This window comes from Eptesicus fuscus, chromosome 8 (genome assembly GCF_027574615.1).
Source record: "Eptesicus fuscus isolate TK198812 chromosome 8, DD_ASM_mEF_20220401, whole genome shotgun sequence".
Lineage (NCBI taxonomy): Eukaryota > Metazoa > Chordata > Mammalia > Chiroptera > Vespertilionidae > Eptesicus > Eptesicus fuscus.
The window spans coordinates 90,120,462-90,137,108 of record NC_072480.1 but is presented as its reverse complement, the minus strand read 5'-3'; the positions used below and the strand labels follow the sequence as shown (position 1 = coordinate 90,137,108).

Genomic DNA, 16,647 nt, shown 5'->3' with positions numbered 1-16,647 from the left:
GTAAGTCAGAAAAGCTAAGAACCATATGATTTTACTGATATCCTATATAATAAAAGCTTAATATGCTAAGTTGTCTGGTCTACTGTTCAACCAATCAAAGCATGATATGCTAATGATATGCTAAGGCTGCTCAACCACTCACTATGTTGTGCACTGACCACCAGGGGGCAGACACTCCAACCAGTAGTTAGCTTGCTGCTGGAGTCCAGCCAATTGGGACTGAGCAAGACAGGTCGGACATGCCCTGGAGCCCTCCCACGGTCCCTCCCCGACTGGCCAACCTCCCACATCCCTCCCTGGCCCAGATCATGCACCGGTGGGGTCCCTCGGCCTGGCCTGTGCTCTCTCACAATACAGGACCCCTCAGGGGATGTCAGAGGGCAGGTTTCAGCCTGATCCCACAGGCCAGGCCGAGGGACCTCACTGGGTGCACAAATTCATGCACCAGGCCTCTAGTGTGAGATATAAAGCTGAAACTCATAGATACAGATAAAATTGTGGTGGTTTTTAGAGGGAAGATGGAGGGTTTCATAAAGTTTAATGGGGATCAAATATAAGGTGAGGGAAGAAGATTTGACTTTGGGTGGTGGGCATACAATGTAATATACAGACCATGTATCATAGAAATGTACACTTGAAATCTATATGAACCTAGTAACCACTGTCAACTCAATTAATTAATTTGAAAAGGACAATATTGATATTTCAAAAATAAATCAAATAATACAATCATATTTAAAGCTAAATCAAAGTATCTACCTGAGAGTCTTTGTCTTGAAAACGCTGTGAAAATAGTAAGAAAAAATGTTTATTTCATAAATATCAGTTTTAGCCCTTCCCATTTTGATGAGTGGGGATAACTGCTCAAGTGAAAATAGAAAAATAAAGTAGAAAAATGTTAATGCCAAAATAGACATGCTTTTAAAAGTGTAAAATTTGCAGACCTTATAGTTCTATTATAAAATTTCCTGAAGAACTCAGTTTCTCCCTAGTAGAGTAACTCAGATTGAAAAAAGCTACTTAACAATAACAGAAGGTGCCTTCTTACTGTGATCAAGGTATCTACAATAATAAAAGTGTAATATGTAAATCGACCAATCGGCCAAACTGCGGAAAGCGTCCGGACGACCTTTTAGAGGAAGCTGGGGCTGCGAGGGCCTAAGCAGCAGCCGAGGTGGCGAGGGCTTACCCTTACATGAATTTTGTGCATCAGGCCTCTAGTTTGTTTATAAGATAACCACAATAATTATTTACGATAGGCCAAAACCCCAAGGATTTAGAAGGATTGAAGAATATGTATAAATAGTATCTCATAGTGTGTTATAGTCTTGATTTATGACTCTTTTCTCAGGAATTTAACATTTTTGTGTAATTATTAATGTTATCCCTCTCCACCTAACAAGGTTGCCAGCTCCATTAGAACAGATCTGTATCTTCTTTGCTTATTATCTTTATTTTATTTAAATATATTTTATTGATTTTTACAGACAGGAAGGGAGAAGGATAAAAAGTTAGAAACATCGATGAGAGAGAAACATTGATCAGCTGCCTCCTGCACAACCCCTACTGGGGATGTGTCCACAACCAAGGTACATGCCCTTGACTGGAATCGAACCTGGGACCCTTCAGTCCACAGGCCGACACTATCCACTGAGCCAAACCAACTAGAGCTGCTTATTATCTTTAGTTCTGTAGCATCCAGCACTGTATCTCACATATTATAGTGTCTGATAAGTATTTGTTCACTTGAATTACTGAAATTTAGCAAAACTGAATATTGAGGATTACTTAATGCATGAATATAAGGAATGTGTCAGCATTTGTTGTCCTAGTGCTAAGGCACATTTAACAAACACTGATTTCAGTTGCTTTTGAACTGTTTTAATACAAATATCAGAGTTTGATGATTCATTCAATAAAAAAATTTAAAGTACTAAGTTCTAAAAGAAACATTTTTTACTTCTAACATTTTAGTAATTATGTACCCATTTTATGCTTTGTGGTTAGGAAAAGTATATTGCCCAAAGAGGAATAAGAACCAACTGGTATTTTAATTACCTTGCTGGTGTGTCTCAAAATACACAAGGGGAAATGTGGATGAAATTAAATTAGTATATAGTGTACCTAGTTTTTAATTATTCATCAGTGATTTAAAGATTGACTTAAGCTATGCTTATCTGCTGCTGCTAAAAGCAGATTGGCAACCCCCAAGATGAGTGATACTGATCTAAATTCCACAACTGAAACATAAATAAAGCAAAGTAGTGATGGGTTTATTCAATTATTTATGTGTGTACTGAAGATTAAAATTAGAGTGTCTGAGATTTTTACAAGTTTTGCTGACAATTTTCCTTTCAGGGCAATAGAAGCACTCCTAGTTGACACCTAATTTTAAGTAACAAGGTGGGATGGTTGGGCAGGTAATTAAAATGGTAATTTTGGGAGTAAGTAGACATATTGCCTTTGATTTTGCTTTTGTCAAAAATAAGAGGCTTTAGAAAGGAATATCCCAAAACATTTATTATAGAGTATAGGTAATATTTTGGTATGGAAATGTAGTAGATTTCTATAATTTATTTATTCAACAGATGTTTGATGAATGCTTAATATGTGCCAAGTTATGTGCTAAGTTTCCATGTTCATTTTAAACCTACACGTTGGATTTCTTTGATTTTTTTTATATCAGGTGAAATTGTTTTTTAATAGAGCCTGTGTTTTAAAAGGCTAAAAAAACATGCTGAATGGTGAGTAAGGAGATAATGCCATATTTGCCTGGAATAACTCGTTGTATGAATGTTCTTCCTTTTATATTTTAAGTAAAATATTACAGTTCAGTGGGGTTTCTGCACTCTATGGTGAGAAGTGATGAAATCCGTTATGTAATGCCCACTGCCCAAAGATTGTTTGAATCCAAGTTCCATTAACTGTTCCAAAAATAAGACAAGAATCTTGACTTGGAATCAGTAAATGAGTTTAATATTTAATGATGTAATTGGCATCTTTTCATCGTTTCTATTCTTGCATGAATATAATTTAAAACTGAAATATTGAGGTTTTATATTACTCTCTGGAAACACGTAGTTCTGATTTACATCATTTTTAAGTTCAAGGAAAAGCCACCGTTTATTAAGTAGATGAGTATTTTTCTCTGAGACATTTTGTCAATAAAGGAGTAAAATACTTTGCTGGTATTGTTCTACTAATTAGAGAAGAATAATAATTCTTAGAGTAGTATTTTTCTCCTCTCCTTCCCATCCTTCCCCTCTCTTCTTCCCTCCCTCTTTCTTGATTTTTCCTTTTATTCTTTCATTCTATGTATGCATTTATATATTTATCTAGAGTAAGTAACGAATGAGCATTATGAGAAGCTTGTTTTAGCTTGCAAACATGGGGAAACAAAGAAAATTGAGCTAGAGACTTGTTTGAGATCATGTGAAAGAAGAAACCAGGATGGCATGTGCTAGTGAGGGGAAAACAAGAAAAATGGAGAAAACAAAAAGAATGGGATTTGTTCTCTTCTGGTCAATGAGGCGGCAGAGCAGCCTCCCCAGCAGATGCAGAGACGCAGATCTTTGTGAAGACCCTGACTGGCACGACCACCACCCTTGAGGTTGAGCCCAGTGACACCATGGTGAATGTCAAAGCTAAAATCCAAGACAAGCAATAATGGTTATGCTGAGAGGCAAATGAATCAGTCTGTAGTGAGTTTCTTTCTGGGCCAACAGTTCTTTTGAGACCCAATTTCAATGTCAAACAGTTCCTTATGTGTACATGTCAGCAATGATAACCATTATTGCTTCTCTCATTTTCGGTTCTTTTAAGTGTATTTCTTGTATCACATGATCTCACTCATCTAGGGGAAATAATGAGCAACATAAACTGATGAACAAAAATAGACTTGAGACAGGGAAGCATCGATCAGACTGTCAAACCTCAGAGGGAAGGTAGGGGAGGGCGGGGGGAGGGGAAGAGATCAACCAAAGGACTTGTATGCATGCATATGAGCCTAACCAGTGGTCAGGGACAACAGGGGGGTGGGGGCATGCATAGGGAGGGGTTTGGGATGGGAATGGGGAGATGAGGACAAATATGTGATACCTTAATCAATATAGAAATTAAAAAATAAATAAATAAAATCCAATACAAGGAGGGCATCCTGCCTGACCAGCAGCGTCTGATTTTTGCGGGCGAACAGCTAGAGGATGGTCGCACTCTCTCAGACTACAATATTCAGAAAGAGTCCACCCTGCACTTGCTTCCTCTGAGGCCTGGCATCATCGAACTCTCCCTCCGCCAACTTGGGCAAAAGTACCACTGCGACTAGATGATCACTGTGACAAGATGGTCTGCCACAAGTGTTACGCCCGCCTGCACCCCGGTGCTGTCAACTGCACAAGAAGAAGTGTGGCCACACCAACAACCTGCGCCCCAAGAAGAAGGTTAAATAAGGCCCCTCCACCAACTCCTTGGGTCCACAGGGCAGCCTTCTACCTGAACCCTGTGACGCTGGGCCTCAATAAAGTTTCTCTTTTGTTGACTAGGGGGAAAAAAAAAGTGATTTGCATCTGAAGAAAGCTCATTGTAGCCTGAAATGATAAGACAGTAAAATTTCTTATATATTCAAGTCACAGTTGGCATTAATTTTTTTCTTAAAACACTTTTCTGTTCAATTCTCCATTCATGCCGTCATTGAAACCTCAAATAATTCATGAGTGCCTGCTATTTCTCTGGCACTTTGTTAAATATTTAGCAAAAACAAGATACATGATGCTTAAGTCCTACTTAAGTTTCTATTTAGTAATTGCATCCTGGGATTTTACTTTAAAAGAATTCTGAATTCTTTTCTCGGAATGTTGAGACTTCTAAGAGCTGTGCCTTTCATTTTCAATGAGAACTGCACAACCTTCAAAGCAAAATCTTGTTGCATCTTTGCTATGGAAAAACCATGAAAACCAGAATCACTTGGAAAAACAGGCAGATGAGAGTTCAACAGTAATGCTTCTCTGCTATATAATCTTTGGGTACGGACTCTGAAAAATAGTCAGAAATTCATTGCTGTGAATTTAATAGTTTCAAAATGAACACTTTTATATTTTATAGTTTTTTCCTTTGAATGCATAAAATGGAAAATTAGGTTATGAATTTTCTTCTAAGTTTCTATTGAATTTTGTAGTCGGTGATTTCTTTATTACTTTTTATATTTTGAATAGATGAAACAGGAAGTTATTCCTGCAGAGTGTGTTAAGGATCCAATGTTATTTTCTTCAGTTTAGTTAGTCAGTTTATTAAGCATCACTTACTAACATTTATTAAGTAACCTAGTATTTTCCAACACAAAATGATTGCACATTTGTCAGATATTTCTCATACTTTCTATTTTAGATTGAATTGTGTTCTAATGATCCAATATCTATTTCTAATTCCAACATCATTTTAATTAAAATAATTTTAGATTAAGTTCTAATTTTTTAAAAAATCTTCCACTTTATTTTATTTTTAAAATCTGGTAATTGTCACACATACTTTTCTCCCCCAATTATTTTGATATAATGTTTTAACTTTCAAGAGATTCTATTGAGATTCTTGCTGGATTTTTATTACATGTTTTCATTACTTTGTGAAATATTAGAAATTTCATGATATGATATATGTATGAGTTTATTTTTATCCAGGAATATCTCCAATTCTTGAATTTTCAAGTAAAGAATATTAAATGTCTGTTTTATACACCCCTCTCCCTGAAATAATTATAAGATACAGACATTAAATCATATAGCATTTATATTAATACTAGAGGCCCAGTGCATGATTTAATCATGCACACACGTGTAGGGTCCCCTACATGCTTTCGCTTTCGATCGCGGGGGAGCTGGGTGCCTGTCCACTGGTGCACCAGGCCTTTCAGAAGCCTCCGGCGCTGTGAAGGCTTTTGAAAGGCCTGGTGCCGGAGCAGACAGGCACCTAGCTCCCCACTTTTGATGGTCCACAGCGGGATGTGAGCTCGCTGCCCCAGAGGCCCCTTCTGTGCTGCAGCACAGCCATGGCGCAGACGCTGAGCTTACGCCGCCGCTGGCGACACGAGCTCAGCATCCTGCCGGCCCAATCAGCCCCGCCTAGCCACCCCGAGTCCCGCCCCCCCTACCTCCTGGCCAATCGTGGGCATAGCGAAGGTATGGTCAATTTGCATATTTGTCTATTATTAGGTAGGATGACAATTTAGCAACATGAATTATATAGTTTAAAGGTGTCCCTACATGCCAATAATATTATTTATTATACCTTAATACAGTTGATGAAGAAATTAATATCAATTAACAATTTCCTGCTTATATTTCCATAGCAAAATATTTTACAAATTTTGTGTAAAAGATAGATAATCCTACAAGATCTGAAACCACACCTCTTTCCCAATATCTTATCCTATGGCTACAGTGGCAATGGATACTTGAATGTAATGAAAAATTTCTGATTAAATAATTAGTAAACCCTAAAATGGAAAAACTGAAGAACCCTGAAATCATTAATATATTTTAATGCTCTAATCCCACATTTAATATGGACATTTTACTGTTAAACATATGAGTAATAACTCCAACCCCTTATCCTCAGAAACAAACTAAATCATATCAATTATTTGATAAAGTAACTGTGTTTTTCCTCCCACTTTATAAGATCACTGAGTTTCCATGAATGTAAGATTCATAATCTGTTTTAGAACTTTAATCCTCTTTTATTAAGTTTTTATTTGACTTCTATTTAAATGGTTCAATAATATCCAAACTTAAAGAATAACATTTTAGAAATAAATGGCAGCAGAGTAGGAGGATGCTGCATGGACATGCTCCCAGGAACAAGCTGGAATTACAACTGAAATACGGAAAGGCTTCTGAATAATCAACAGAAAACTCATAGGAAAGAACCCTGATACCCAAGGTCCAAAGGTGGAGACGGCATAGAGACTGGTAGGAGGGGCAGAGGCTCGAAAGGGCTGGCTGGGCACCCACAGACAGCAGCTGAATTCCAGGAGAGATATCTCAGCTGTGGGGGGGTGCCCCTGAGAACTTTGTGATCTAATCCCCAAGCTGGGTTTCCCAGCAGAGAGCACCAAACTGAGGAGGGTACCCACATAACATCTAGCTGTGAAAAGCAGTGGGGTGTTGTCTGCCAAGGAGTGGCAGCTGAAAGTTCAGGCACCCTCTTAAAGGGCCAAAGCACAAAAATTCCCTGTGGAGCCACCTATCTTGTGCTCTGGCAGAGGGAGAGTGAAGTGGACTGGAGCTGTGAGAGCAGAACCCAGGACTGTGGGCTAGAGGGATAGTGCTCAGAAGGCAGACACCCCAAGTTCCCTGGGTTGAGTCATTCCCTCTTTCAGCGGAGGACATCTTTCCCATATAGACATCTGCCTTGCCTGGGGGAAAGATAATTCACATACCCTATTGGGAAAAAAAACCTTGCCCTGAGACCACTTAAGAGATTAAAAGTAACAATTAGCCTCCTGGAAGAAACAACTGCCCCACCCTGTTGAAAAAAAAAACACCACTCTCCACGCCTGAGGAAAATTGCCTGGGGGCAATTCAAGTCTGAATCCTATTAGTCTGTAGACAGAGGTGGTCTCTGGAGGCTTTGAGTTTTTGCCTGGTCCAGTTAGTCAGAAACAGCCTTTAACACTGACCTGCACTAGAGATTGAGAGGTGTAGAGGATCTACCTAATACATAGTCACAAACCCAGACAGACAACCAAATTAGGACACAAAGAAACAACCCCCAAATAAAAGAACTAGCAAATTCTCCAGAAGAAGAGATAAGATATTTATCTGAAACAGAGTTCAGAGTAATGATGTTAAAAATGCTCAACAGTATGAAAAAAGACATAGTAACTATGAAAAAAAACAAAACAGTCTGATATGAAGAATGACATAACACAAATAAAGAACACATTGGAAGGAATACACAGCAGATTAGGAGAAGCTGAGGATTGAATCAGTGAATTAGAAGACAGAGTTGAAAATATCACTCAATTAAAGAACCAAAAAGAAAAAAAAAAATCAATTAAAAAACAGGAGGACAGCTTAAGAGAGCTGTGGGACAACATGAAACGTAACAATATTAGAAGAGTCGGTGTGCCAGAAGAGGCAGAAAGGGAGAAAGGAATAGAAAAGGTGTTTGAAAAAATAATGGTAGAAAACTTCCCTAACCTGCTAAAGGAAAAAGTCACACAAGTTCAGGAGGCACAGAGAACCCCAAACAAGAAGAACCCAAACAGGCCTACGCCCAGACACATCATAATTAAAATGCCAAAAATTAAAGACAAAGAATCTTAAAAGCAGCAAGAGAAAAGAAAACTGTTACCTACAAAGGAGTTCCCATAAGGCTGACACCTGATTTCTCATCAGAAACTCTACAGGCCAGAAGGGCCTGAAGTACTCCAGGTAATGGAAAACAAGGATCTGAGACCAAGATTACTATATCCAGCAAGGCTATCATTCAAAACAGACAGTCAAATAAAGAGCTTCCCAGACAAAAAAAAAAACAAACAAAAACTAAAGGAGTTCATCACCACCAAGCCAGCATTATAAGAAATACTAAAGGGATTGCTGAGAAGAAGAAACAGAGAGAGAAACCTAGCCATACAGAATTAAAATGGCTATAAATAAGTACTTCTCAATAATAACCCTAAATGTAAATGGATTAAATGCTCCAATGTAAGGTATCTGAATGAACACAAAAACATGACCCAACTATATGCTGTCTACAAGAGACCCAACTCAAAACAAAAGACACACACAGGATGAAAGTGAAGGGATAGAAAAAAAAATCTTCCATGAAAATGGAAAAGAAAAAAGCTGGAGTAGTAATACTCATATCTGACAAAATAGACTTTAAAAGCATCATGCTAAATGAAGTAAGCCAGTTGGAGAAAGATAAATATCATATGATCTCACTCATTTGTGGAATATAATGAACAACATAAACTGATGAACAAAAATAGAGCCAGAGGGGAAAAGTATTCTAGAATATAATAGAAGTAATTCCGTTATTTGCAGATTTTTAATATTTCCTACAACTTTTATGATATCATACTATGTTAGTACAGTTTTGATAATATTATTATACTTAAAATTCTTTTATTCTTGAAATGTTAATGTTTGTTGCATGTAATATTATTATATGTAAGATTATTTTTCTTGAATGTTTGGTGCTTATTGCATGTAACATCATTTAAAATCATTTTTCTGGAGATATTAAAAAAAGAATAACATTTTATATTATAAATAATTAACAAATGGAAATAGTAGGGGTCACAGATATACTGATTAAGGTGATGTAGATTTGGAGGAGTACCTGGGAAAATTAATTAAACATACACATTTTAACATTCAGATTTTGAAATTAAATAATGTGTCAAAGTATAAGAATTATAAATAAAAAATGACAAGTGATTTTTCCTTTTCAAGTTTACAGCTATTCTGTAAAATGTGTGATTTTGTTTTAAAAATAAAATAGACAACATACAGATATTTCTTTAAAGTATCTTATTCAGAACCTGACATCACTCCTCACTCCTGCCAGGGAGTTTTTTTTTTTTTTTAAGCACAGGCTTTAACTATGTTTTTAGTTGCTTTTTAGAAAGAGAGGAAGGGAGAGGGATAGAGAGAGAGAGACACATCCATGAGAGAGAAACATCATTGTCTATTAGCTGCCTCCTGCACACTCCCTACTGCGGATCAAGCCCACAACCAGGGCATGTGCCCTGACCAGAACCAGACTTTGACCTCTTGAATCCTGTGTGGACTCTCAACCACTGAGCCACACTGGCCGGGCTCTGCCAGGGATTTTTATGAAGATGTCCAAGAGGCCCATAGGGATGAAAGTTTCAAAGTTGGTTTTTGAGTGGAAAAAAAGAAGAAAAGTCATTTGAACATGCCCAAATCTCTTTTCTAAGTGGTGGCAGGAGTCCCTCAATATCACTTTCAACTTCACTACTGAGAAAGAGAGAGCTGATCAAACTGTTTAATGTGGTTCTCTCTACAAAACAGCTCTGGATCTATGGCCTCGCTGTAAACTAGCTGCTCGGAGTGATGGTGCACGTGAGCCTGAGGGGACTCTTGTCCTGAATTCCTGTGGTCCAGAGAACACAGGCCACTGCAGCCCAGAGCAGAGCACTTATCCAAAGCCCAGTTCAGGGGGACAGCGTCTTCTCACACTGGTGCTTTTTAGGACTGTATTCTATTTTCTGCATTCTGCCTTCCTTGGCTCTTATCTCTAATTTTATATTTGAAGATAATTTTGAAACTGCCTCCCAGCTACCTTTCTTCTGCAGACACAACTATCTTAAACAGTTCTCTCAAAATGTATGTAGTCAATCTTGAATGACTATAATCTCAAAATGTATGTAGTCAATATTGAATGACTATAATCTCAAAATGTATGCAGTCAATCTTGTACTTGTATATCATCCCTTAATTTTCCTTCCTTAGACTAATGTCTTTTATTCTGTGGACATTTTCCTCGACCAGTAGAAGTCAGTTGATGGAGGAAATGTCTTATTTCTTCATTTTGATTAATTTCTTTGAAGTGTAAAGAGTATTTTGAAAATGTTCAAGTTTACAAATATTTACTGTGCATGCTTGGCAGTTTACAATATTCATGATTTTCATTAAAGCTCTCTCATCTCCACAAAATAGGGACTCTTTATTGAGGGATATTTATATGCTCAGTTTGTAGAAATGTCTTTATTAAAACTCCATCATTAATATTGAAAATGTATAAAAGATTTAAACAAATAAACTTATGACCTACTTTCATGTGTATTGTGAAGGGAAACAACACAAGAAACGAAGTAAAACAGTTTACAAATGAGAGTAAATCATCGATGCCAACAAATAATTTCATAAAAAGCCAAAAAATAAATAAGGCAATCAAAAATCATTATAAATGTCACTTTTTTTTTTTAGTTTTTTTAATGGCAAATATTTTTATTTATTCCTACCCACTTCTCTGTTTTTAGTTGACTAATGTTATCTTTTAGTCCATCATAATAATTTTTTATTTTTACTCTGAAGGATTCCTTTGTTTTCCCCTTAGGCTTGAATCACCAACCAGGTCCTTGATAATGGAGGCTCCTCGAGGGGTCCAGGTGCGAGCTGCTGCAGGAGACTTCAAGGCCACCTGCAGGAAAGAGCTGCACTTGCAGTCTACAGAGGGCGAGGTGAGTTCCTGAGTAGCGGGTGGCTCTTTACTGGTGAGAGTCCTTCGGCTCCAAGTATATGCATATGGTTCCAGCTGAGACATAGAGAGTGGCTTCTTAAGATAGCAATAATGATGACCATATTAATACTTCTTCTTGAATATGAAATTTGGTAAACCTAATGTTATTTTCTTAAGTCAAAGCTCTTTTTATTTTATATTGAAAGATATTCATTCATATGTCAAGAATGAATGGCGCATCTGAATTCCTGTAGTTTCAAAATTGGCAGATACACATCATGAATGTCAAGATACTATCAAGAATAAATTAATCTTCTTTTAAAATTATATTTTGGTCTTGAAAACATTTTCATAAAATGTACCTTGAATGTTTGTTTCTATGGAAATAACGCCTAGCCCGGCTGGCATGTCTCTGTGGTTCAGCATGGACCTATGAACCAGGAAGTCATCAATTCCTGGTCAGGGCAGATGCCCAGGTTGCTGGCTGATCCCTGGTAGTGGGTGTGCAGGAGGCTGCCAATCAATGATTCCCTCTCATCGTTGATGTTTCTATCTCTCTTGTCCTCTCTTAAATCAATGTAAAAATATATATTTTTAAAAATAGTACCTAAATATTTTTTAAAGGAAAACAAAATGAAAGTTTAATTTACTATTTAACCGTACTGTTATTTTCTGGGTAAGGAGATACTCTTTAATAGTTTTTTTCTGTTCACTTCATTTCCCCCACAAATCTCCTTTAAGTCTATTGTCATTCCTTTAAAGACCATCTGCTTTTTTTCACTGTCTGCTCTAAAGAACATTTTGTCTTCGGTCTTCCACTCTTGCACTCGAATGCAATAGTCACCATTTATTCCCTTTCTCTTACTTGCTCTAAACATTGGATTGTTGTGTCTGTAGAGTCACATTTTTGTCAGTTCTGCAAGTTACTCAGCAGAATGTCTTCACATATTACCTCTCCTTGTTATCTCTGTGGACTTTTTCTGGAACTCTGAAAAAATGCTAAGACTTTTCATTGTTTTGCCCTAAGATCCCTTAGCCTCTCCTTCCTACTTTCTGTTTCTTTGTCTCCCTGTGCCTCACTCTGTTTATTTATTCAGATCTACATACCCAGGTTCCTCTTCAGTATCTTATCGCATACTTAATCCCTACATTGAGCTTTTAATTTTAGTAATTATGTTGTTCATTTCTAGGATTCTCATCTGTTGTTTTTTCAAATCTGCATGGACATTTTTGTAGTTTCTCTTTTGTTTGCCTGTTTGTTCTTAATTCTACCTTAATTATTTCAAAGCCTTATACATAAAACATATTCTATTCTCTATATTTTTACTGTGACTCCCAAAGCCATGGAAGGGCTAACTCTGTTGTATTGATGTTTATTCCAGTCAATTCCCTTAGTATTTTCTTCCTTTGTGCGCTTATTTATTTTGTATTATGAGTTTAGGAAATTTAAATTGAGAAGAAAAAGAATAGAAGGCTAATGTAAGAGCTGTTCTGGAGCATTTTATACCTCTTCAGATGTAAAGATGAGAGCATAAATTAATAGAATCAAAGGGAGACATTCTTTTTTTTTTTTACTTTTATGCCATTATCTCAGTTGTTGATTCAAGATACATTTTAATTATTTATTTTGCTTCATTTTTATAAACAAAGTCATTGTCAGAATCACATTAGCATCTTATTACAACTTATGTGATCTAGAAATATGTTTTATGATATTTTAAAAATATATCCATATTACCTCTTAGGGCTCTTTCCACTACTATTACAGACTACAATACTTTGTCGTCCACAGCAAGACAGAAATCTTTCTAAATATCTCACATTTCTTTTAAAGAGTTGCTTTTATCATGCTAATAGTTCATTCAAATTATTCATAGTGAATCATCCCAAAAGAAATATTGGTGGTTACTAATCTTTGTTCTTTTCTTACTTACGCACCATTTTACTGATGTTCTTTTATTCAAAACATTAGCAGATTCCTTGGATCAATTACAGGTTGGCATTTAATTGCGAATTGAGTAAAATGCTATAAATAAATCATATCCAGAAGTATTCAGCTGTAGTCATTTTTATACTAATAAAACAAAGATGTAGAAAGGCATAGCACTTTATATGAGAATAAATAACATGTAATTTTCCTACAAAGAAATGTGAAATGATATAAAAATATTTCTCTTTGCTTCACTTACAATGCCACAGAAAGACAGACTGATCATTTATTAAACAATATAGAATGATGTCAAATCTATCTTTAGATAGTTTTTGAACTAGTTAAAATCAGAACAGGCATAGCATTGAGGTTACCAAAACAATGGACAAAATGTGTAAAAATGAAATTATATACAAAATCAGCACTGTAGAAGATGCAGTTATTTCTCAGTGTTACAAGGAATTTCAGATTCAGCTCTGAGGACAATGTGAGTCATAGCTGTAAGGACACTGGGCATGATATAATAGTATATGCAAAGCAATGGTGTAGTTACATGTTACAAGATCACAGAGGAAGGAGAAAACAATTTTTATTTTGCAAACTGATTAAGATTTTTTTTTCCTACAGCAATAGGTCTTATTTCAACAGGCAAGGATGGGATAAATGAACTCTTAGTGGAGAGAACACAATGGGCCATGAGTTAAAACCTCAGGGGTGTAATTTTGAGTACCAGAAAGAGTTTAGAAACAAATGGGTTACATGGTTTATAGGACAATATAGAATAGAAATATCAATTTGAGAAGTTGGAAAGTGAACAGTATTACTAGCAGACAGGAAGAGATACGAGCAAGCCCATGAGCAAGCCCATCCATGCTGCAGGAGCCTGGAGAAGCTGAGCAATGTTGGGTTGAAAGAATCAATATATATGGTCCCTTTTACCTCTTGACTTATTTTCTATCTAAGCCAGTAAAATATAATTTTCTCTTTTCACAGGCCCTGTTCTTTTTAATTTATCTATTAATAAGATATACCTCCCTTATGTGGGTGAGGATAGAGTTTGGATCTCAGAAGTTTATGGAATTAAGTATTGTCATAGAGCTAAATATTGTGTAGAGCAGCCCCTAAACGGATAGGAGAGTTGGAGGGTAGTGCTATGAAGCTGAAGTGGGCCACACACCATAAGGTTCAAGGCTAAGGCCACTGATGAGGTCTCTACATCTGTGCTTGCTTCGAAGGCTGCCACCTGCTTGTCCTTCCTGTATAAAAGCAGCTACTCTCTGCATTCATTCCCTCAGTGGAAAGACAATTAGCCCCCAGCTATAAAAGCCAGTGTAGCAGCACGGGGTCAGCATGCCTCTGCAAATCACCAGGGCTAACCAGTGACAAGTATTTCTGTGTTTATTCATAAGTGAACCATTCACAATATCTATAGTCATTTGATCGATCCCACATGACCTCCTTATCCACCTGTTCTTTAGCTTTCCATGTTCCACTGTTTGTCATCTAGGTCTCAATTTTTCTTGGGCAAAACACCAGCCCTAACAGATCTTCAGAGATCTCACCTCCAAATGTACAGACCCAAACCCCACTGTGCCAGAGCTTGACCCTATAATATTTTTAAAACTTAATGTCTGCAAGTGTGCTAGCTCCTAAAATAAATGTGAGGGAAGCTCTACAATCCCAGTTCCTCTCTCAGACTCAACCAGGAAGGGCAGTCTTCCCTCCTTCCCTGTGGAGAAATGCAGGAAAGAGCCCAGCTTTTGTAACAATGTGTTACCACCATTAATGTCCCTCAAGGAGGAAACAAAAGCCAGAAGAAATAAGCCCAGCATCTACACCCAAAAATGTATTGGCATTCCATTTTGCTGGTTTATATTTCTAAAGTTTACATCAGTAAAACAAATCTGGAAATAATTAATTATTTTCTCTCTACTTTTTTTCTCTCTACTTTCCTCTCACTTAACCCAGGAGTAATGATGCTTTCTTAAATTTGAATACTGTTGTTAAATATAGTCATTCATTTAATTCATAATCCATTTAGTCAACAACTATATTATGTGGACACTGTAAGTGCAGGATCAAACACTGTGGAATTATAAAAATATTCAGGAGTGGTCCTTCCTTCAAGGACAAAATTTAGTAGAGAATGTAAGATATAAATATGACTATAAAATAGTATAATAAACTAGAGGCCTGGTGCACAAAATTTGTGCATGGGGGTTTGGAGGGGTCCCTCAGCCCGGCCTGTGTTCTCTCGCAATCCGGGACCCCTCGGGGGGTGTCGGGCCTAAACCAGCAGTCGGACCTCCCTCTTGCAATCCAGGACACTGTGTGCACCAGTGACCACACTTTTCATACAGGTGAAAGGCATCTTGCTGTTGTATGGGCAGCTACATTTTTTTGCCCTGATAATAAAAAGTAGCACATAACATGATTCTTCTGAGGCAGTAGTACCATTTTCCCCATCTTATGGGTGGAAAAACTGAAGCAGAGAGAAGTTAAGTATTAGCTTTGTCACAAAATGTCCAAGCCAGAGTCCATGCATGTCATTGCTGCATCATCCTGTTTTTTCAGTGTTAGAGTAGCCTTGTCACGTTTTAATTTTTAAATCTAAGAGACTGTTCCCAACATATAGGGTAAGGGTCTGTAGGCCTGGCCAGTGATCAGGGCCGATCTGTGGGGTGACCAGCGGGCAGGGTGATCGGGGGCCCCTGCTGGCTCCTGCCTTGGCTGGTGGCCTGGCACTGCCCACCAGCCGGCCATGCCCCTTGATATCCATCACCAGTCGCCTTCCTCTCGGGGGCAGCTCCTGTGGTGAGCGTCTGCCCCCTGGTGGTCAGTATGCGTCATAGTGACCTGTCATTCCACTGTTTGGCCTATTTGCATGTTAGGATTTTATTATATAGGATATCAGCAAAAATAAGAGTAATAACAATAAAGTGCTATGGGAGAACCAAATAAAAGGAGTCTTTCCTTCATGGAGCACCAGGGAAGGGTCTGCGGAGGTTAAGGCGAATGAACAGGACTTTGGTGGAGACACATGTCCAAGGTGAAGGAGGTGCATTATTTCGCACACCATGTACTCCCACGGTTCTATATACTGTTCCATAACCATGAACCAAAGACAGTTTCTGCCCTCATAGAGCTTACTTTTAAGTAAGAGAAGCACAATAAGTGAACATATACAATAAATGTTAAGAGGGGAGGGTTACTATAAAGAAAAGCAGAACTGTCAAGGAGAAATTAATGAATGGATTAGTGTTATTTTAGTAAAGTGGCTAGGCAAGTCCTTCTTTCTGAGAGGGCAATTGCAGAACAGACTTTTGAACAAACATGCTCACATCCATATCTAAAATATACACGACATTTCTGGCTCATTTGCATAGCCAATCAATTACTGTTTCAACATTTTAAAAATATGAAAGAGGCTAACAGTGGAAATTTCCTTCCAACCCTGTTATTAACCACCTAGTTAATACCTACCCTCCAGTTGTACATGTCTGCAGAAA

General features: G+C 37.4%; 1 protein-coding gene and 1 pseudogene across 1 annotated transcript in view; both read left to right on the top strand.

Annotated features, from left to right (window-relative positions):
- SGCZ (sarcoglycan zeta) overlaps positions 1-16,647 on the top strand; it is a 196,889-nt gene that overhangs the window by 177,265 nt on the left and 2,977 nt on the right. The window contains exon 6 of the mRNA XM_054720323.1: positions 11,086-11,209. Within this exon, the coding sequence (XP_054576298.1) occupies positions 11,086-11,209 (124 nt within the window). The remainder of the gene's footprint in view (positions 1-11,085; positions 11,210-16,647) is intronic.
- LOC129150079 (ubiquitin-60S ribosomal protein L40-like) lies at positions 2,735-4,531 on the top strand (annotated as a pseudogene).